At 43.6% G+C, this 24163-nt stretch overlaps 1 protein-coding gene across 1 annotated transcript; it reads left to right on the top strand.

The window, feature by feature from the left end:
• Window positions 1–23225, top strand: LOC144738120 (interferon-induced very large GTPase 1-like). The gene is made up of 3 exons (XM_078621040.1): window positions 1–143; window positions 807–888; window positions 17046–23225. Exons 1-3 carry the CDS (start codon window positions 116–118, stop codon window positions 21853–21855), a joined length of 4920 nt encoding a protein of 1639 aa, XP_078477166.1. The 5' UTR covers window positions 1–115; the 3' UTR covers window positions 21856–23225.
• Window positions 23226–24163: the final 938 nt, after the last annotated feature.

A 24163-nucleotide genomic window follows, 5' to 3' on the forward strand; every position in this document is an offset into this window, starting at 1 on the left:
GCCTCTGATTGGCTCGCGGGCTCCATAAGAAGAGGCTGCATTAACCGCGTCAGCACGCGCCTCACTGCTGCTGCAGGGAGGGGGGCAGCTGCCGGACTCGGACCTCTGCCCCGTGATGGCGCAACGTGGCCAGCATGGACGAGGTACGGAGCACGGTGCGCGACTCTCATTACTGGAGCCTCAAGTTCACCCGCTTTACTCACTAGAATAAGTGCCTTTTCAATAAAAGTTATTTTTAAAAAATCGATGATAAATTTAAATATATATTCGTCTAAAAAAAGTTATCCATCTGGGAACAGGATACATTTTTTTACACGTCCTTTATAACTTGTGAACATTTTTATTCCGAACAGTGAATGTGAGTTATGACATTTAAATAAGCTACAGTGGCATCACTGCTCTGCCATGAAGGGCTATATTAAAAAAAAAGACGGATCATTGCTCAAAACATCGCCCGTTATGTATGGATATTATTCTTTTTAGGGCAGTCGTATGGACGGATGTTTGGATTTATGTGACTTGTGCTGGTTCACCAGTGCCAGGGCAGCATCACAAAACCATGGTGTAATCATTGACAGTTGTAGTTAACAGGGTACTGTAAATCCATGCGAATATCACAGCATACAAAGCCAGTTAAGGCCGTGAAAGAATATTCAGGTTTAGTTTCATGGTATATTTATGAAGATGAGTATATGAATAGACTGTAACGTTATAACAACATAACAACTGAATACATCTAAATTGTCTTATGGCAGCAGAGCTTTCACGCTCATTAAGTTCAATGTCAACAATGTGTCTTTTTACAGATGCTTCGAAAAAGCCGTTGAAAATGACATCGACTGGTGAAGCGAAACCCATAACAGTCGCGGAAGAACAACTACCGGGCGGGTACTGTTCAGTTTATTACAACATCGTTACGCAGCATTATGCAGCTGAACTCGTAAAATCTCCGAAGCTAAACAGGGTTGAGCTTTGCCAGTGCGTCGATGGGCGACCACTGTGCACACCGCTGTTATGGGCTGCTTTGAAGCTACATGGTGGACAAGAGAGTATATTGTAGACAAATAAATAGGTATTCTGTATTTCTATGCCACCACATCTAAACTTGCCGCTCTCACTATTCCACACTGACCATGGCTGGTCTGCTGGGGACTTGGAGCTGTGGTTGGGACTTAACACTCATGGAAGTGTTATGTGACTAAATGTCATTTGTCAATGGATTGTTTCTTATTTTAATTGATATATCGCCTTAACAAAGGTGCTGAACATATATTTACTCAATTGTACAGCAGAATAGTGTGGTCAGCTGAGATGAGTCGATGAGAAGAATGATAGTACATGAGTATGATGTGCATGGAATATAGAATTATGAAAGTGACAACGAGTGGTCAATAATGAGTGAGTGTGATGAACGGGTAGGGAAATTGGAATTAGGGATAGATTGAATAATGGGCAAGGGGGGGAAGGGGAGTTGGAGTAAGCGAGGGAAAATCAGTGGGTGTTTTTTAAAGGAAGAACGAAAAATAGAGAGTGAGGCTGATTGTTTGACATGTAGGAGCAGTTTGTTTTAGTGTAAGGTAGGCAGCAGTGAGAAAAAAGGGAATGGTCATTGGGCACAAGACGGAGGGGGAACATACAAAGACAGCTGGCATTGTCAACAGAGAGATGGAGAAGGAACCTAGAATGAAATGAGGGAAGCAAAATATGTTTGGGCTGTACATTTTTACACCTAATTACACTGAACAAAATTATGACAATTTCAGGGTTATCCATGCACAATGGTATCAAGGAGTGACTAATGTTTAAGCTAACGAAATAATCTGCTGAAGCTGCTGGCATTCGTGCCCAAGCACCAACAAAAACACTCACATTCAATAATTACACTCTGGTTTTAAAAGAAAAATAAATAATAGGCTACGTTTTGTTCAATGTCCTACATAACATACACCGTGTTGTAAGAACGAATGCCAATTATTTTGTTTTGTGATAACGTAAAATGTTGAACATGAATTAAAGACTGAAGAAATACATTTTTCGTTCATCTTCTTGGTTCTTTCGGTAAAGTCACGTAGAAGGGAAGTAATAAAATAATAAAAATAAAACATAATAAAACAATTCTCACGACGTTTCGGCCACAACGCAAGCAGCCGTCCTCAGGCGAAGAATGAGAACATTATCAAGCTAGGAGCTTATATAGGTGTAGCGAGGAGGAGCGCCTTAACAAAAGAATGTGCATATGAAGAGGAATTTAGCATACCAATGGACAATGCGTAGGAGGTGGGCGGAGGGGTTTCAAAGTCCCATTATGCCCATGCATTATGCAGGATCAACAGCACCACGGGGGGGCGCAAGGAACAGCGTTAATAAAGGAAAGGAATGTTAGTGATATGTAGCTGCATTTACCAAACAACCACGTAGAAAACCGAAGTGAAAACTACATAAAAAACTAAAATATAAACTGATACTTACTATACTCTACAATAAGCTGAGTTACTAACAACAAATAATAAATTACAATTCTACGTCGTAAGAAGTATATAATATACTTCCATCTAAACTTTATTCTCTTAGCATATACAGTACTATATACTGCCATAGATAAACCCAACATTAAATTATATACTGTATTGCTGTAAACCACCCTATACTTTATACATTTTAATATAATACTATGTATTATTCAACTCACCCTAATGTGTATCGAAATGGTTTATTACGTCCTTCCAATGATTGCTAAGCCTGAATCCATCTTCTCGGTTAAAATTGTCTTGACATTGACTTCTCCAAGACGGAGGTTCTCTGCAAGCCATCTGGCTATCATGAGAGATTCGTTCATGAGGCGATCCACATATACAAACACAGAGACAATTTTAACCGAGAAGGTGGATTCAGGCTTAGCAATCATTGGAAGGACGTAATAAACCATTTCGATACACATTAGGGTGAGTTGAATAATACATAGTATTATATTAAAATGTATAAAGTATAGGGTGGTTTACAGCAATACAGTATATAATTTAATGTTGGGTTTATCTATGGCAGTATATAGTACTGTATATGCTAAGAGAATAAAGTTTAGATGGAAGTATATTATATACTTCTTACGACGTAGAATTGTAATTTATTATTTGTTGTTAGTAACTCAGCTTATTGTAGAGTATAGTAAGTATCAGTTTATATTTTAGTTTTTTATGTAGTTTTCACTTCGGTTTTCTACGTGGTTGTTTGGTAAATGCAGCTACATATCACTAACATTCCTTTCCTTTATTAACGCTGTTCCTTGCGCCCCCCCGTGGTGCTGTTGATCCTGCATAATGCATGGGCATAATGGGACTTTGAAACCCCTCCGCCCACCTCCTACGCATTGTCCATTGGTATGCTAAATTCCTCTTCATATGCACATTCTTTTGTTAAGGCGCTCCTCCTCGCTACACCTATATAAGCTCCTAGCTTGATAATGTTCTCATTCTTCGCCTGAGGACGGCTGCTTGCGTTGTGGCCGAAACGTCGTGAGAATTGTTTTATTATGTTTTATTTTTATTATTTTATTACTTCCCTTCTACGTGACTTTACCGAAAGAACCAAGAAGATGAATCCCTGCAGTAACGAAAGCTTTAAATCGAAACATTTTTCGTCGTGAAAAATTTGGGTCAACTGAAATGTGCATGAAAGCAATGAAGCGGTATACAATGCGGAGGAGTGCGTGGAGGGGATTAGAGTGAGATGGGAGGGGAGAGGTAGGGGAGTACATGGAGGGGAGTATAGGGAGATGAGAGGGGATAGGTAAGTGGAGTGTGTGGAGGGGAGACAAGTGAGATGAGAGGGAGATATAGGAGATTGCGTGGAGGGAAGTAGAGGGAAATGAGACGGGAGAGGTAGGGAGTGTGTGGAGGGGAGCAGAGGGTTTTGAAATGGGAGAATTAAGAGAGTGCTGGGAGGGGAGTAGAGGGAAAGGAGAGGAGATAGGTCGGGGAATGTGTGGAGGGGAGTAGAGTGAGGTGAGCGGACAGAGGTTAGGAGAGTGTGTACAGGGTAGTAGAGGGAGATGAGACAGGAGAAAAAGGGGAAAGCGTGGAGGAGAGTAGAGTGAAATGAGAGGGTGTGCAGAGGGGAGATGAGGGAGATGAAAGGAGAGAGATAAGAGAGTGCATGGAGGGGAGTAGAGGGAGATGAGAGTGGAAGGGTATGGGAGACGTTGATGGGAGTAGAGGGAGATGAGAGGGGAGAGGTAGGGGAGTGTGTGAAGGGTGATTATATGGAGATAAAACGGTAGAGGTAAGGGAGTGCATGGACGGGAGTATAGGCAGATGAGATGGGAGATATGGGGGAGTGAGTGGAGGGGAGCAGAGGGAGATGAGAGGGAGCGGTAGGGGAGTGTGTGGAGGGAGTAGAGGAAGATGAAGGGGAAGATATATGGGAGTATGAGGAGCAGAGTAGATGGAGATGAGAGTGAGAGATATTAGAGTGCATGGAGAGGAGTAGAGTGAGATGAAAGGAGAGAAGTAGGGAGTGCGTGGAGGAGAGTAGATTGAGATGAGATTGGAGAGGCAGGGGAGTACATGGAGAGGAATAGAGTGAGATGAGAGAGGTGAGTTAAGGGAGTGTGTGAAGAGTAAGTAAATGGAGATGAAAGGGCAGAGGTAAGAGAGTGCATGGAGGGGAGTATAGGGAGATGAGATGGAAGAGGTAGAGCAGTGTGTGGAGGTGAGTAGAGGGAAATGAAAGAGGAAAAGTACGGGAGTGCATGGAGGGGAGTAGAGGCAAAGGAGAGCAGATAGGTAGGGGGTTGTGTGGAGGGGAGTATAGGGAGATGAGAGGGGAGAGGTAGGTGGAGTGTGTGGAGGGGAGAAGAGTGAGATAAGAGGGAGAGGAAGGGGATTGCGTGGAAGGGAGTAGAGTGAGATGATCAAGCAGAGGTCAGGAGAGTGTGTACACTGGAGTAGAGGGAGATGAGACAGCAGAGGAAGGGGAAAGCGTGGAGTGGAGTAGAGTGAGATTAGAGGGGAGAGGTAGGGTGTGCAGAGGGGAGATGAGGGAGAGGAAAGGGGAGAGATAGGAGAGTGCATCGAGGGGAGTATAGTGAGATGAGAGGTAGGTGGAGTGTGTGGAGGGGAGCAGAGTGAGATGAACGGGGAAATATAACAGAGTGACAGGAGGGGAGTAGAGGGAGATGAAAGAGGAATGGTATGGGAGGCGTTGATGGGAGTAGAGGGAGATGAGATGAGAGGAGAGAGGTAGGGAGTGCATGGAGGAGAGTAGATTGAGATGACAGGGGAGAGGTAGGGGAGTACGTGGAGAGGAGTAGAGTGAGATGAGAGGTAGGGGAGTGTGTGAAGGGTGAGTATATGGAGATGAAAAGGTAGAGGTAAAGGAGTGCATGTAAGGGAGTACATGGAGATGAGATGGGAGAGAACGGGGGAGTGCGTGGAGGGGAGTAGAGGTAGATTAGAGGGAGAGGTAGGGGAGTGTGTGGAGGGGAGTAGAGGAAGATGAGGGGGGAAAGTTACGGGAGTGTGAGGATCAGAGTAGATGGAGATGAGAGTGAGAGATAGTAGAGTGCATGGAGGGGAGTTGATGGAGATGAAAGAGAGAGATACGAGAGTGAGGGGAGAGGTAGGGGAGTGTATGTAGGGGATTAGCGGGATATGAGAGAGGAGAGGTAGTGGAGTGCGTTGAGAGGAGTAGAGTGAGCTGAGAGGGGAGAGGTTGGCAAGTACTGGGAGAAGGGTGGCGTGAGATGAAAGGGAGAGATAGGAGATTTCTGTGAGGGGTGTAGAGGAAGTTGAGATAGGAAAGGTATGGTGTGCTTGGAGGAGAGTAATGTGGGATGATAGGGGAGAGGTAGGAGAGTGCATAGAGGGGAGTAGAGGGCGATGAGTGTGAGAGATAGGATAGTGCATGGAGGGGAGTAGAGGGAGATGAGAGGGAGAGATAAGAGAGTGTGCGGAGGGGAGTAGAGCGAGATGAGAGAGTGCGCGAGAGAGTGAACGAGAGGTGGGGGTTTACTAAATACTAAATGATGAATGAAGCAAAGTGCCGACTACACCGAGCATCTTCTTGTTTCCGCTGATCGTAAAAAAAGAGAGGGGAGAGGTAGGGGATTGTGTGAATGGTGAGTATATGGAGATGAAAGGGAGAGGTTGGGGAGTGCATGGAGGGGAGTAGAGGAAGATGAGATAGGAGAGGTAGGAGAGTGTGTTGATGCGGGTAGAGGGAGATGAGAGTTGAGAGATATGAGAGTACGGGGAGGGGAGTAGAGGCAGATTAGAGGGGAGAGGGAGGAGAGTGCGGGGATGGGAGTAGAGGGAGATGGGAGGAGAGAGGTAGGGAGTGCATAGAGGAGAGTAGAATGAGATGATAGGGGAGCGGTAGGGGAGTACGTGGAGGGGAGTCGAGGGAGATGAGAGGGGAGGGGTAGCCGAGTGTGTGGAGGGGAGGAAAGGGAAATGAGGGGGGAGAGATATAAGAGTACGTTGATGGGAGTGTAGTCAGATGAAAAGGGCGAGGTAGAGGAGTGCTTGGAGGCGATTAGAGTGAGATGGGACAAGAGAGGTAGGGCAGTGTGTGGAGGGGAATAGAGTGAGATGAGAGGGAGAGACAGGCAAGTTTTTTGAAGGGGAGTAGAAGGAGGTGAGAGGGGAGGGGTAGCAGAGTGTGTGGAGGGGAGTAGAGTGAGATGACCGGGGAGAGGTAGGGGAGTGTATGGATCGGAGTGGAGTGCGATGAGCTGATAGAGGTTAGGAGAGTGTCTGGAGGGGATTAGAGGTAGATGAGAGGGGATAGGTTGGGCAGTGTGTGAAGGGTAAGTATGTGAAGATGAAAGGGTAGAGGTAAGGGAGTGTATAGGGAGATGAGATGGGAGAGATAGGGAGTGCGTGCAGGGGAGTAGATGGAGATGAGTGTGGGAGATCGGAGAGTGCGCAGAGGTGAGTAGAGTAAGATGAGAGGGGATAGGTATGGGAGTGCGTTGATGGGAGTAGATGGGATTAGAGAGCAGAGGTAGGAGAGTGTGTAGAGGGGATTAGAGGGAGATTGAAGGTTAGAGTGTCGCGAGTACTTGGAGGGGAGTGGAGGGGAATAGAGGGAGATGAGATATAAGATGTAGGAAAGTGTGTGGAGGGGAGTAGAGGGAGATGAGAGGGGAGAGGTAGGGAGTGCGTGGAGGAGAGTAGAGGGAGATGAAGGTGAGAGGTAAAGGAGGGCGTTGAGGAAAGTAGAATTAGATAAGAGGGGATAGGTAGGGAGTACTTGGAGGGGAGTAGAGGTAGATGACATAGGAGAGGTAGGAGAGTGTGTAGAGCGGAGTAGAGGGAGATGAGAGGAGAGAGGTAGGGAGTGTGTAGAGGAGAGTAGAGTGAGATGAGAGGTGAGAGATTTGCGAGTGCTTGGAACAGAGTGGCGTGAGATGGGAAGGGAGCGGTAGGGGAGTGTGTGGAGAGGAGTAGAGTGAGATGAGAGAGAGAGATAGGAGCCTGCTGGGAGGGGAGTAGTGGCAGATGAGAAGGGAGAGTTACGGGACTGTAAGGAGCAGAGTACATTGAGATGAAAGGGAGAGGTAGGGGAGTACATGGAGGGGAGTGGAGGGGAGTAGAGAGAGATGAGATAGAAGATGTAGGAGAGTGCGTGGAGGGGAGTAGAGGGAGATGAGAGGGGAGAGGTAGGGAGTGCTTGGAGGATAGTAAAGTGGGATGAGAAGGGAGAGGTAGGAGAGTGTGTGGAGGGGAGTAGAGTGAGATTAATGGGGAGAGGTAGGAGAGTGTGTTGAGAGGAGTGGATGGAGATGAGAGGGGTTAGATAGGAAAGTGCGTGAAGGGTTGTAGATGGAGATGAACGGGTAGAGATAGGGGAATGTGTGGAGGGGAGAGGAGTAGAGTGAGATGACATGGGAAAGGAAGTAGAGTTTGTGGAGAAGAGTAGAGTGAGATGAGAGAGGAGAGGTAGGAGAGTACGCCGAGGGGAATAGAGTGAGATGAGAGGTAGAGGTTTGCGAATGCTTGGAGGGGAGTGGCGTGAAATTGGATGGGAAATATAGGAGAGTGTGGTGGGGATTAGCGGGAGATGAGAGGGGAAAGGTAGGCGAGTGTGTGGAGGGTAGTTGAGTGAGATGAGAGGGGAGAGTTTGGCGAGTACTTGGAGGGGAGGGGAGTGGCCTGAGATGGGAGGGGAGTGGTAGGGACGTGTGTGGAGGGGGGTAGAGGGAGATGAGAGGTGAGAGGTAGGGGAGTGTCTGGAGAGGAGTAGAATGAGATAAAAGTGGATAGATAGGAGATTGCCAGGAGGGGAGTAGAGGAAACGAGATGGGAGAGGTAAGGGAGTATGTGGATGTCAGTAGAGGGAGATTCGAGTTGAGAGGTAGGGGAGTATATGGAGGGGAGTAAGTGGAGATGAGTGCGTGAAGGGGGGGGGGTGTAATGACAGTAATTCTAGATCACTAGAACACTCACCTACAGCCAAGCAGGCTACCAGGAAGTAGGCCAAGGCCTCCTATTGGTGCAGAGAGGCCTCCATAGTGATTGATCGGAAAATCAATTTTTGAAAGGATTGGAAGAGAGTTTTAAACTGAAAGGAGTACAGTGACAGAGGTTTCGAGAGGAGGGGCTCGAAATGTATATAAGGGGAGACCACAATTGGAAGATATGTTCGGAGAGAGTAAGTAGCTTCAAGAGTAAAGCAAGAAGCAGGGTCCAGCGTTGGTGCTTTGTCTAATAAAGAAAAGGCTCCAAGTGCAACGTATCTTGGCGTCTTTACATTTTTATGATGGCTGACAGTGGAATTGCCTCCAGAGGCTTCTTCTGTGCAGGACAGGATTTCCCTCCATGTGTGTTCTCTGGGTGTGCAGAATGTGCTTGTGGTCAAAGTGGGCAATGAAGACACAGCACCACTTTATTTTTACATCCACAAAGCCCACATCCTATAAAAAAAAAACTCATTTTAGCAAACCATTGCCCAGGAAAGGGGTTACATTCTTGAAAATAGCCACAATTGACAAATTTGCAATCTCAAAGGCATATGGAAACTCGAGTTTGGTTCCAGATTCATAATACATCAAAATGAAGACAAGATGGAACAAAACGGTGAATGTGTTCTTCTATAGCAGCATCATCATCGCGAGCAGTACAGTTACGATGCATACAGGGATTTCCCGGTCAACCACGAATGGTCGAGCCCAAGGGGTGCGATCAGCAATCTGTATCTCAATAACTTTACCGTAAAAACACAAAACCACAATGGCTAAACCTGCAAGAGGGAAGCGTTTGCTGTATTTACAATATTGATATGAAGCTTTTGTGACTGCAGGAATCCATACTCTTTGGTTCTTTCGGTAAAGTCACGTAGGTAGAAAACGAATAGATCAGGATATTTCGATCGCAACACAAGCAATCGTCATCAGGTGGGACAACCACAGCAAGAAAAAACTGCTGTAGGCGAGAAATCTGCCGTGGCACGAGGTAATATAGGACTCGGCAGTAGGTGGGGGGAGAGAGAAGTGGGGGGGAGGAGGTAGGGCAGAAAGTGGACCCTGCAACAGCACCTGGGTCACGAGAGTAAAGTGGACCGCCGCAGCAGCACTGGAGAGATCGGCTGCAGGGGGGGAGAGAGAAGTGGGGGGGGGGGGGGGGGAAGGAGGCGGGGCAGAAAGTGGACCCCGCAGCAGCACCTGGGTCACTGGAGTTTGTGACCAGGAAGGTCATATTCTGAAATTGACCTATTTTCAATGAGAAAACGGGAAATTTTGTGTCTTTTCATTCACATAAAGTCAGAAAAAACAACATAGGAATCAAAATTAACATGTATCTACACTAAAGTAATACAAAAATTACTACAACATATTTAAAAGTGAGAAGTTTTTCGAGATTTACGATTATACTGTAAATCACTTTCACGAATCAGCCCCCAAATGTAGTTTCCCGTCATGTTCTCGTTATACTATCCTTGGTGGCAGCGTTCAAAGTCAGGTATATCCTGGTGGAAGCACTCGCCTTTCTCCTCCGAGTACTCTCCCATGTTCTCCTTAAATTTATCAATATGAGCATCAAGGATATAGACTTTGAGGAACATCCTACAGCCCATTGTTCCGTAGTTCTTCACTAAAGTCTCAACCAACTCCACGTAGTTTTCGAACTTGTGATTGCCCAGAAAGCCACGAACCACTGAGACAAAGCTGTTCCAAGCCAATTTCTCCTTACTAGTGAACTTCTTGGGGAATTAATTGCATTCCATGATCTTCTTTATCTGTGGTCCGACGAAGACACCGGTTTTGACCTTTGCCTCAGACAGCTTAGGTGTAATAAAGGTCGTGGAAGCGACTTCTGGAATCCGGTCTTTATTTGTCTTTCGTTCACAACACTCCTATCTTACTCCTTCACGCTGCTGACAGACAGCGTGAGAGGGATAGCGAGAGAGAGAAAGACGCGCAGCCACGTGGCAGCCTGGACCCCGCTCCAGCGTGGCCTCACCCTCCGTTCGTTCCAGATCTGACCACGTGTTGTCCGTCTCCACCCCTTTTAATACCCGGGTCACGTGGTACCTTTCCACCAATCCTGGTTAACCTCTATGGAATCTTCTAGACTCCATCGTACGTTCCCAGGACCACGCCCCTGACTCGTCCCCCTATTGGCTGTGGCTAAAGCCAGCAGATACAATCCTCTACTTACAGATGTCACCTTCCCATTATGTCAGGGCCACGCCCCTAGACTTCCCTCCATTGGCTATGGGCCAGGACCGGTAGAGCCAATCATCGTATCGAGGTGTGATCCATCAGCAACCCGGATATATCCTCACATTACATAGGGTAGAAGTATTGAAGGTACTTGAAGGCGGCCGACTCCTTATCTACAGTTCTGACAAATTGTTTCATAAGGCCAAATTTGATGTGCATTGGTGACATCAGCACCTTCCGGGGGTCCACCAGTGGCTCCCATTTAACGGTGTTTCTCCCCACAGAGAACTTGGTCTGCTGTGGCCAGTTCCACGTGTGGTATTGCACTTTGGTGTCCCTGCTGTCCCAATGGCAAAGATAGCAGGGAAACTTGGTAAAACCGCCTTGGAGACCCATCAGGGATGCCACCATTTTGAAGTCTCCAAAGACCTACCATCATACTTCAAGGCATCCAGCAAAGTATTGATGCTGTTCTAATCCCCTTTGAGGGTGCACCGAGTAAGCCAGAGGAAGAGACGGGTACTTGTTATCATTATGGAGCAGCACGGCTTTGAGTCTCCTGGATGAGCTGTCAATGAAGAGGCGCCACTCATTCTGGTTACAGGTGATTCAAATTGCATCGAACAGACTGGTCACATTGTAGCAGAAGCAGAGCCCATCTTGGCGGGTGACGAAGCTGCACAAAGGTTGGTGACGCTTCCTCTGATCTGCGACTTGCACACTTTCATCCAACAAGTTCCACTGCTTGAGCCTAGACGTCAAAAGCTCGGCATTGGACTTGGTGAGACCAAGATCTCTGATCAAGTTGTTGAGGTCTTCTTGGTTGGTGTAGTATGGGTTTCTCTCCTCAGCTTCACCTCTGAAATTGCCATCTGGATCTACAACGTTTTCATCGCTCTCTGACTTGCTGCTCTCTTCTAAAGACGGCTGCTCTCTCTCCAGAAGAGTAGGTACGGGGAGCTCATGGTAGTGTGGCACCAGGGCGATGGATGAAGGAAGGTCCGGATACGTGATAGCAGGTGTATTCTTGCCAGTCCAACGTTTGGAAGGGTCCACCATGCAGAAGTAGCAGTTGCTTGATTGGTCAGTGGGTTGCCGCCAGATTCTTGGGATAGCGAAATTCATGGCTCTCTTTTCCCCTGTGTACCATCCTACAAAAATGCATTTATTTCACCCATGACTAATATGTAAGAGATTCTTGGAACATTTTCATAAATGATATATATATTCAATAACATTGAAAATTGTAAAACATTAAAAAATTAAAAACTTTAAACCAAATTTTTTTTACAAATTTTATAACGTAAAATTCCAAGAAATAATTGTCCATCTTACCTTCTAGAGTTTGTTTGCATTGCTCGCAGGTGAAATGAGGTGCCCAAGGTTTGTCTTGATCCCCGACAGACATGCCGATATATATGCCTTGTAGGCCTCACACTTCTTAGCAGATGCTTCCACAGAGTACTTTTTCGCTGTTGTCTTGATAAATCGGCTGCAGACATAGCAAAATGCGTCTGCCGGATGCTTGCAGCCTCTTGATGCCATCTCAGAAAAATGCAGATATGTATCCACTTAGGCAGCTGGAACTAAACTGAACTGGTGGGCTTAAGACCCTTGTATTTATATTGATGTAGTGATATCGCGGATGTCACTGTGTGGTGCCAGCCCGAGAGAGACACAGCGTGCGATGTACTTACATCGCAGACATCACGTATGTTTCAGTTTTATTTATTTGGTATAGCCCTGTGAGCCATTCAGCTCTTGAATCGGGTGTAACCGCAACAAACAAAAAACAAAAACATGAACAAGAAAACATATTAAAGTGACTTTGTGCAAACAGAAAAATCCAGGAAAAAACAGCTAAATCTTCCAGAAAAAGCACCGTACACCAATGCTGTGTGCAAAAATCCCAGTGAGATGCAAGTCAAACAACAACAACAACAACAACCACAAGACAACTTAGATTAAAGCCATCAGTCTAACTCCGTACTACAACAAACAAAAATGGCCAAACCAAAAAACTTTTAGAAATCACCAAAATGAAGCCATAAAAGCAATGTAACAGTGATCATAGGAACTGTGACCGAAATTTCACAATAAACGACATAAACAACATGTGACTCATGCAGCCAGCTATGGCTACAGGGTTTGGTGGTACAGCAGGAGCATCAGTAGGAGTATCAAAATTTTTCAATGCACCTTTAAAGATCAGCACACTAAATAAAAACACAAGATCATACTTTGGAGCGGTCATCTGGAGCGAAACATTTGATTTTAGGCCACTGAATAGCAGTGGCAACTAGGGGTGTACAACTCCTCTAGAGCAGTTTGAGTGAAGATCTCATAGGTAGTGATTTAAGTTGCAGTTTATTGGCAATAGCATTCCAGACCTTGGGGGCATCAATAGCAAAGGCCCTTCCTCCAGTATTTGTACGGCAATAAGGTATGTAAAGCTGGCAAATGAGCAAAAACCCTGAGGCCACATTTGTTCTTCGAAACAGAGAGGAGATCCAGCATGTAGTCTGCGGATTTTTGTTGTAAGTATATCGTAAATAAATAAGATCTGGTGCACAAGCCGTCGAACATTAAGATATGTTAAGATAGACCCAATGTAGAGATCACAGTGGTGAGTCCTATATGGGCAATTCAATGCAAATCTTAAGGCCGAGTGATAAATTGAGTCAAGCTTCTTCAGTACAGTACTGGGGGCTGATTTATATACGATGTCACAGTAATCAAGTAGAGGCAGTATGGTAGCTTTTATCAATTCAAAACGGAACATAGGGGGGAAGCAGTGCTTGTGTCGATACAGAAAACCTTTTTTTTTATTTTTGTCTTTTTACCAATATAATCAATGTGATCTTCAAGATTCAGTTTTTAATCCAGGATGACCCCAAGATACTTATAGATCTTGACTTGCTCTATTTGATCATTATTTAAGGAATGTAATTGTGGAAAAATAACGTCCTGTTTTAGTCCAGGTGAGAAGCATAGCACCTTGTTTTTGGAGATATTCAGGACTAGTTTAAGAGCAACTAGCTGATGTTGTAGTTTGTTGAAATCACCCTGGAGCCTAGCAATCACGTCATCCGGAGAGCAGCCAGTAGTAATCAGTATCGTGTCATCTGCAAAAAGATTTACCCTGGAATTATCCAGGTCAGTGCCCAAGTCATTGACATAAAGAGAGAACAAGAGGGGCCCGAGGATGGAACCCTGTGGAACCCCTTTGGTCATCTAAACACTGTTTGATCTCCAACCATCTGTGAATACAGTTTGGGTGCGAAAAGAGAGGTAATGTTTTAACCATTCTACTGCGTGTTTGGAGAAACGGTGGCAACTTAGTTTACTAATCAGGGTGTTGTGGTCGACTGTATCAAAGGCTTTGGACAAGTCAAGAAAAAGACTGGCGCAGTACTGCTTATTATCAAGGCTACCGTAAATGTGATTCAGAGAGTCTAATGCAACAGATGTGGTGCTGTATTTTTTTCGGAACCCAAATTGTTTTCGATGTAATAGACTGTTGTCGGACAGGAAACTGCTAATTTGGTAGTTCAATCATTTTTCAAAAATTTTAATCAACGGGGACAAATTTTAGATCGGTCGGTAGTTATTTGGATCATCTTTAGGGCCCCCTTTGTGAAGTGGACGAACATAGGAATGTTTCCATTCTAGAGATACTGATGCTTCTTTGATTGACAGGTTGAAAATATGTGCTATAGGTTTGTATATTAGGTGACCAACAGTTAGCAGAGCAAAGACGGGAATACTATCTGCTCCGGTAAAGGAGTACCCTTTGAGGTAGGACAGTTGTTTCAGAACATTACTTTCGTGGATTGGCTGGAAAACTAAATTCGTTTAATGTTTGGACAGGGGTGTAGGAATTTGCATGCGCAGGGGTGACTCCCAATACATTATCAAAAAGGTCACCAGCTTGAGAAAAATGAAGGTTAAAATTGTCAACTATTTTTTGGGGCTGTGAAAAATATTCTCCATTTCGGTTAAGCTCAATGGAAAAGTAAGCATTTTTTGCATGCCGTATTTTTTGGACACATCTATTCCTTAAAATCTTATATTCTAGCCAGTCATTGACCAAATTACTTTTCTGAGCACATGCCCAAACCTTGTCCCTAGTTTTCATGAGCTTAGTAATCAAAGGATCAAACCATGGAGTTTTAAATCTAACCAACCGAGCATGTTTGTTAAAAATTTGGAGAAACGTGTACCTGAAGGTCTCCCAAGCCATAGTCAGGTTGGAGATATCACAGACCTTGTCAATATCCGAGTGAAGCACATCATTAGTAAATGCCTGAATGCTGAAGTGTCTCATGGAGTGCTTCTCAACCAATTTAGGGGGGGCTTTGGGTCTGGCTGATGATCTCACCCCAAATATGAAGGAGTGATCACTAAGGTTATTACCCAGAACACCTGTCAGTGCGAAATTGTGAGGGGCATTTGTCAATAGGACGTCAAGCAGAGATGACTGTCCCGGATTTTTTTGGTTGGGTCTTGTGGGGACATTTATTAATTTAAATAGGTTAAATTCATCTGCAAAATTTGTGGCCACGGCCGGTGGGTTTAGCCAATTCCAATATAGATCACCCACTAAAACTGTTTCACCTTTAGGGATGCCCCCAAGAAGCTCTCTCAGTGCAGACGCAGCTTCAACATCCTTACCACTAGGCGGTCTATAGCAGCACACTACCAATATCTGTTGATTATTTGGGAGAGTTATTCTGAGAGCCAGACCTTCAAAGCAACATTTTTTAAAGAAGGAATGAGCTGGTGAACATGCAATAGTATTACGAACATAGGTGGCAATTCCACCTCCTTTAGGCCCTCGGTCAAGCCGAAAAAGGTTGTAGTTGTCAATCGTAATCTGCAAGTCATTTACGGCAGGAGTGAGACATGTTTTTGTTAGGCAAAAAATGTCCGGTTCCACATTTCCCACTTCTAGTTTTAGTTGACTTAATATAATCAAAAACCCTCTGATTGTTGACATGTAGAACACCAACACCTTTTCTGCCAGAAAAATCTACAGAATTATAAGAGTTCTTTACATTTGGGCCAGGATGAAGCTCAATACCACCCAGAATTAAGAAAAGTAGAATTCATAGTTTGCACAGGTATTTTCTGTGAAAGGATGAAGACCGGCGAACCTTGGACGAATAGCAGCAGCTCGCAGATGGTGATATTTTTAAGAGCAGAATGAAGTTTGGAAGGAAGTAATGGGACAAAGATAGGGTTTAAAAGGATACAATGATGGAGTGTAGAAGTGTCTATAAGCTGTTTCATTAGCAGGTGTAGTGGCAAATTGAGCAACAAGCATGGACGCGAAGTAACGAGGGTAGCCGTTTGTAGAGTTTAGTGTGGCACTAGATATGGCCGGGAGGGACAACAGTAGGATACACAGCAGGATAATTGCCATCTTTAAAATATCAGGGGTACACTTGTAGGCTGAGCGCGAGAAACGTCTTGCCGCACTCGTCACACATGCACGGCTTCTCGCCCGTGTGCTAGAGACATCGTGGATGTCACTGGGTATTGCCGGCACTAGTGAGGCACGGCGTGCGATGTATTGAGGCACGGCGTGCGATGTATTGCCATCGCGGACACCCCGTATATGTGGGTGTAGTACCAGCCCTAGAGGGGCTCGGTGAGCGCTGAGTTATGGCGCTGAGTGGTACCATGCGTGGCGTGCAGTGACGACCCCTACAGGATAGGGTATGAGAGTATCAGCCATGGAATGGGGTTACTACAGGACATGGCACTCTGGTTGAAGATCTACGTTCTATGTCCGAGAAGAGTCACCAACACGTGGACCTGGACCCAAGCCGGGGTCCTGTCCATTGTAGCGACTCCCAGTGTAAATAGTGTAGTTAGCCTAGTGGTCCACCACCATAGGTTGTTATCTGGTAAAGGGGCATTTACCCCTTTGTGTTGATATCAATAAATGTGTTGTCTCCAAAGAGTACGTCTGTGACTCAGTTGAATCCACTACACTACTATTTATACTACTGGAAAGTTCTAGAATGTTCTAGAAGTTACTCCAAGTTTACTCAGCATTGAATCTATCTGTAATGTTCTGAAAAATAGGTAAATTTCTAAATATCACTGTCCTAATCACAATATAATAGCCATTTTCTGTACGTTTGAGCATAAGCAACTAGGAAATAACACTTACTACCCAGGAACAAAAAGAAAAAATGTGTTACACAGTAATATCAGTCTTACGAATAATGATTGATAAGAATGATCGCAGGTAACCCATTTAACGTATAACAATTATGATGATATCCGTTATAAATGTTTCGTACAAAGCACCTTTTTATCCCATAATATGCCAGTTCATACGTGTAATGCTGTGTTATTTATGTTTATTTTACAGCTGTAAAGGCAAAGATGAAGAAAAAGATGGCACATCCCGTCCATCACGTGTAAATGCTGATTCCCAAGCATCAGGGGAAGTTGAGAGTAAAAGAAAAAGGCAATTCAAGGCGATGTTAAGAGATCTGGGTTTGATAGAATTATACCCTAAAAAAAAAACACTTAATTCAGTTTTACAGATAACTACAACTGCTCTTTCTGACAAAAAACCTTCATGCTTGAAGGAAATTTCAATGCATTATATCTACAATGTACTCAGGGCAAATCTAAAAGCCAGAAATACAGAATTTATCTCAAGCGAAGGCAATCCGAGAACAGAAAGTTCTAATACAAGTGCAGTCCAACTGTTTTCATTCGGAAATAATCTTAATCTAGGAGTGAAGTCCATAAGCATTCTGGATTTGATAACTGCAGTTTTTCTGTGCTCAGACATAATCTTACAGCAGATGCTCATGGGTAAGATGTCTCTTTGTCACTTCGCGTTGCCGCTTTTGCTACCCGATGTGAGTCAAGACAGCATCACCTTCCTGCTCTGGGCCTTGCGGCCAGTTGTTCACAAATGGAGACCCATGTCTAAAGAGGCCAGTAAAGGATACATGGAGCAATCGATGGTCACTACACCAATGCCCATGATCTCTTTCATGCGCATTGGGGAGTGCAGGCTCTCTAAGTCAGAGATCATCAACTCAGTTATCAGCAACGACCAACATGATTTTTTTGTTCATCGAAACATGGAATGTGGAAACTTTCCGCGAAGGCTCTGCAATGGCCTTGTGGAGGTTTTATTTCACCTGCCATGCGGGGAACCAAAAGTAGATGTCTTTTCAGACATATTTGCAGCATTGAATCTTCGTGGCGATGTCAGAGAGAGTCTGGTTCAATTCCAGTTTCTACAGGCCACCTCAGATGCAGTGTTCGTTTTTGTTGACAAAATCGGAGAAAAAGAATGTGACTTTTTAACCTCAAGCTTTGATTCAAGGTCAAAGTTGTTTTTTGTAATGAACCCTGATGAAAAACATCTACAAGAAACAGAAAAGTGTTTGAATAATGTTATTACACATTTAAAGTTAAATCAAGGAAACATACTTGTGAAGATGGATCAGAGTAAACACATGTTTTGTAAAAATATAACCCAAAGGGTCAGGGATGTACTGGATAAGAGTCAAAAATGTAAAACCTTGGAAGACGCATCTGAATTTGCTAATAGCATCGGCATTGAGATTGATGAAGGAAATGATGCCTGTATGGCATTTAAAGATGTGGCTAACAGTATCATCAGTGACATTGGCACTTGCACTGTGGATTCTTTTAAAAAAAAAATGCTTCCTGCTCAAGGGGAACTTTGGCAGAAATGGTTAACCATGGACAAAGAGCAGAAACGCCTGAAAAACAGAGGAAACAGAGATATTAATGAGTACATGAAACACCTGGATGAACAGAAAATAATAATCCGCATGAAGCAATCAGACATTGCTCCTTCTGACATTATTAACACATTTGTCTCAGCATATCTTGAAATTCCCGAAAAAAATAACATCGTTTTCCTACAGTGGATGAAAATACAACTCGATGCATTATCGAGCAAAATAATGATTCCTTTACAAGAAGAATACAAACAACTGTGCAGTAATCGTAACATTGACAAAACCATGTTTATGGAGGCGAGTACAAAAATTTCAAATTCCTCAATTGGTCTGGAGCACTTCATGCGTGAGATTGGGCAGATCTATGAGGCTTCTAAAGCGATCGGTAGTCCTCATACCCAATTCATGAAGCTGCCATCAGTCATGGCTCAGTTGCTTATAAGTGGTCTTCCCATGGAGCTTCTAGATGGCGATTCTAGCGGCATTCCCATTGACTGGGTGACCGACGTACTTACTCAAGTGCGCACCCAGCTGGGCAGTGATCCCCGCATCTTCGTGCTGACCGTGCTGGGGGTCCAGAGCTCAGGGAAGTCTACGCTGCTCAACATCATGTTCGGCCTGCAGTTCGCAGTGAGCAGCGGTCGATGCACGCGTGGTGCTTTCATGCAGCTCCTCCGCATTGACGATGAATTAAAACTAAAGCTCCAGTTCGACTTCCTTCTGGTGATTGACACAGAAGGGTTAAAAGCACCTCAATTGGCATCGCTTGTTGACAGCTATGACCATGACAACGAGCTTGCCACCGTGGTTATTGGTTTGAGCGACGTGACTATCGTTAACTTGAGCTCGGAAAATGCAGAAGAAATGAAAGACATTTTGCAGGTTGTTGTTCACGCGTTGTTACGAATGACAGAGGCTGGAAAAATGCCAAACTGCTTGTTCATTCATCAGCATTCTGGGAGCGTGGCTGCATCAGCCAAAAATCTAAATGATAAGCAACATTTGCTGATGCAACTGGATGATATGACTAGAGCAGCAGCCAAGATGGAGCACAAAACCATGTACTACACTAAATTCGCTGACGTCATCGCACACGATATGAACAAGGACTCCTACTTCATTCCTGGCCTCTGGTTTGGCAGTTCTGCAATGGCCCCTGTTAGCCGTGGATATTCTGAACAAGCATTTAAAATTAAGACATACATTTTTGAGACATTTGAAAAAAGACAACATTCGCACAAGCCCTGTACTTTATCTGAGTTCAGTCGTTGGATTTCAGAAATGTGGAACTCAGTGAAAAGAGAAAAGTTCATCTTTAGCTTCAGAAACGGCCTGGTCATTCAGGCCTATTCCAAACTGTGCAGCAGGTATGCAGCTTTGGAGTGGGAGTTTCGAAGTAAGGTAATTTCCTGGACACAAGAGACAGATAATACAATAATGAATGCATCACAAGACAAGGTCCGTGCCGTATATGCGAATAGAAAACAGGAAGGGGTACGCGAGGTTAACAAACACAAAATGTCGTTTTTAAATAAATTAGACGAGTATTTTTCCGATAACTCTGACGACGCTCACCTTATTGTGAAGTACAAAGCAGACTTCGACATTAGTGTTCAGAGGCTAGCAGCTGATATCCTCAGAGAAGTATTTGATAAATGTGATGGGACTGTCTTAAAAACGGAATGTCTCCTTACTATGGAAAGTTGGCAGAATAAAAACGGAGTCATCGCTGAAAGTGTGAGCAATTTACTGGAGGAATGCAAAAAGAATCCAGAAAAGTTGACTGCAGATCAAATAAAAAAACAATTTGAAGACACGTGGCATAAAACAGTTCAAACGCTTCCAGAAAACAAAATAAAAATGCGCAACCTAAATGAGGATATGTATAAAGCACTCTGTCGTAATTTAAGCACGTGCCCAGTTGAGGCATGCGATATACCCAAATTCAATGCAGGTAAACATAAATTTAAGGTGATACATAAGCACGCACCAGGATGGGGTGTGAAACACGCAGCGTCTCAAATGATTTGGCATGGGCAATCTGAATTGCACACTTTAAGCAATCACATAATTGAAAACTGTAGAGATTTCATAGAAACCAAAACAAACTCCAAAAATGATTACATTGAAACGTATTGGGATGAACTTTTAGCACATACTGATTCTTACTTACATGAAGGGTTGGAGCACAACAGACATTTCAGTACACAATTCGTCACTGACATTAAGCTGCATGTTTGTGCCATTGCACTTGGTCCGTTTACAAGTCTACATAAACGTTTCATTGAAAAACACCACCCATTGAATAAACTTCCAGCGTTGAAAGAGAAGTACTTTAGCATGTTTACTGAAATGTGTTTAACTGGAGGTGAAGCACAAAAAAGTGCGACAGTATTTTGCCAACAATATCTCAAACCTGCTTTCATACAATTTATAGACCAACGACTAGGTCCAAAAATTGTGCAACTTATTCATAGCAAATGTGACACGTTTAAGCATCGTGAAAACCTTCAAATGTCTCTTCTATCGAGTCTACTAGAAACAAACACATTTGTCGAATACACTGAATTCTTAAATGATAACAAAAAATATACAAAATTGTGGATAAAAAAACATGTTATCAATAACTGCAAACTAAAAGACACTTTAACTATGTTAAAATGTTTATTAGACGACATCTCCAAAAAAGCCAAGGCTATTGTGTCGTCTCTCATGAGCCAAACGACACCAATAAAAGCGTATGATATTTTGCTAAACCTAAAAAAATTATTGGAAAGAGATATTGTGCTGCAAATGGATGCTCTTGCCATTGTTGGTTCAGTCTCCCTCAAAGATTCGCAGAGTGTCAAACTATTTTTGGACACAGTCTGTGAAGGAATTAATCAATTAAGCTTTGACATTAACCTTGAATTTGAGCAGTCCATGGACGTTGAGCGCTTGTTGGATCGACTTGCTGTGCAGCCACATGAAGAGCTGTTTAAGTTGTCAGGTGGTTGCGGCAAAACCTGTCCCTTGTGCAAGGCCCCTTGTGACCGAGCGGGTGGCGACCACAGAGAACACTCAACGACCCTGCACTACCCTCAAGGGCTATGTGGCCATACATGGAGCAAGCCTGGCAAGCTGTCAGCTGAAGTGTGTACTGCTTCTGTCTCAAAGAGATTCCTATTCTTTTTCAAAATACATAAATTTTCAAATAGTGACACAGGGAGTAAAAATGTTCTTTATGCAGACTACCGCACTGTGAATGACTACTATGCCTCTTGGGATATTCCTGAACAAACCGAACAGGAGGCTCCACTCTTCTGGAAATATGTATTCTGCAGATTCAATAACGATTTGTCCAAGTTTTTCGAAGCCGAACCAGCAAATATACCCAAAGAATGGAAAAATATTACCAAGGAACAGGTGCAATCTGATTTGCAACAAATGTATAGTTTAAAGTTATGAAGGAAACATGAGCTACGGTGGTTTAGATCACAAGTTGTGAAATCTTAATCCAAAAGCGAAACGTGTTCCTAAATATATGCTGGTATCTATGTTTGAGAACTATCACTGAAATAATTATTATAACTTAGAAATAAGCCAAATTCTTTATCCCACACCTCCACTTATCTTTTAAAGACTATAACATTTATCAGTGAACCATGGATTCTGGCTGTGATTCAGTGCTTTATGTAGATTAAAATATTGTAAAGCATAGCCCAGAAGAAAACATCTCATACACAGAAAACTGTCAAGGGATGTCTAGTTATTTGTACGTGGATTAAGATTGCACTAGAATTTGAGTTATTAAAAAGCCTATATACACACACGGGCAACTTTGATCTATATATATTCCTCATGAAACACAACTTTTACTTGTCACTGTTCTCATTTATTGCTGCACACCTCAAATAAATATTGATCAGTTGAAATACTTCTGAAAAAGGCAAAGTTCGGGAATGTTTGGACATTCTGAGAAGCCAAATTCCTGAATTTGTCTATAAAATGCCAGCATAATTGCAGGTGATTTGTACCATTTTTGAATCGGCATTTATAACTTAATATACTTCATTAATAAGTGAGAGCGCTTTGTCATATAAAGTCAGAAGAATACAAAGTATTAGTACTGTATCTAAAATAAACCGGACATGGTAAAAAGCAGGACTTTGTGCAGCGAGGACTAATTTGATCAGGATTTAATGGAGCATAAAACCTGCTTCTACAATGAGCCATTATAACTCAGACACATGATGATCCTATCACGAGAATTAAGTGGTATGCACCAGCTACGCGATTGTGATTTAATTTTTCTACCTTTTTTCACATTCAGATACAAACATTTACGCCCTTTAAAACTATCAAATGTGTTTTCATAACTATTATACCAATTTCTATCTTTGAACGTGCCTATGTTTTGTTCGTCAGTGTGTACTGAGATCTTTATATTGGGGGTGGGGGGGAGTTGTTTTGATTTGCGGTGGCTTGATGGGAGCTAATACTCTGATGTGTATTCTGATTCCTTGTCCAAGATTAGCTGAAGCTGTTGCTATAATTCAATGTCATCTGCACTCCCTGCTCAACTAGCGTCACAGTACGATTATAATGTATAATTTCAATATTTTCACGTTGGTATATGGGATTTTTAACATATATAGAAATATTATCCTGCAATTATTTTTAAAAGTTATTTTAATGGCATCATCATGTCCTTTTAGATCTAACAAGATGCACATCTTGTTGTGTCTGTCCTTGTCATACATGAAACAACATGTTGCATTGCTTTGGGTACTGTGTTCTGGAAATAATGAACAATATTTAAAGGACGATTATGTTCAGTGCTGTATTACGAGTGTTATTTATTGCACAGAACCTCAAACACATGGAGCAACATCGTGTTTCCCCTGAAGTGATTCACGTGTATTCAGTTGCACATGCATACGGTGTTACATGTGCAGTGACTAAACTCGGAGACAGTAAGACTTGGAGGCACTTCTTTTATTTACACAGCTCTACGTGGGTACACACTTTACAGTTGCTAGCCTATACACAACACTAACCATCTAACAATGACGGCGATGAACCAAGACAGCCAAAAACTATCTAGCAGCACAATATCGAGTGCAGACGACAGAGACGATGGCGACAAGACGACACCGAAGATGGCGACAAGATGTTAACGACGATCTTGAGCAGCACGACAGGGATCCCACAACAGCCAGTAGGTCCCTCGCAGGGGCCCCTCTTATACTGTGAGCGTGGCTTTGCTCCGCCCCGGCCACGCCCCCTCTCTGGAACCTACTAGCGGGTTCCAGAGACATCTGCGAACAAGAGCTTCATAGCTCATTTGATTCCTCCTCCAGTCTAAATAAAGATTCTGAATCTGAGAGAAGCACCAACCTGAACCCTTCACATCATCGCATTGCAGAGTCTTGCGGCAGCCTCTGTCGTTTCTCCGGACTCTCAGGGCACCGCACGCAAGCCTGCACTTTGTTGAAGGAACTGGTTCCCAGCCAGTTGGCTGCAACAATCCAACGATTGATGGGGTTCAGGAGATACATGAAGTGCATCCGAGGTCAACACTACATTTTGACCGAAATATTTAAATAATGTTATATTTGGGAGGCAGAGTGCTGCACCAGAAAGAGTCATGAATGTGTTCCCCTTATTCTGTATGAGGGTGAGTGAGCATGTGAGTGAGTGGAGTTGGAATGTTTACCCCTTGTTCTGCACGAGGGTGAGTAAGGGTGACTGTTTGGAGCTTGTATTCTCTCTC

Source organism: Lampetra planeri, chromosome 77 (genome assembly GCF_965212315.1).
Source record: "Lampetra planeri chromosome 77, kcLamPlan1.2.h2, whole genome shotgun sequence".
Lineage (NCBI taxonomy): Eukaryota > Metazoa > Chordata > Hyperoartia > Petromyzontiformes > Petromyzontidae > Lampetra > Lampetra planeri.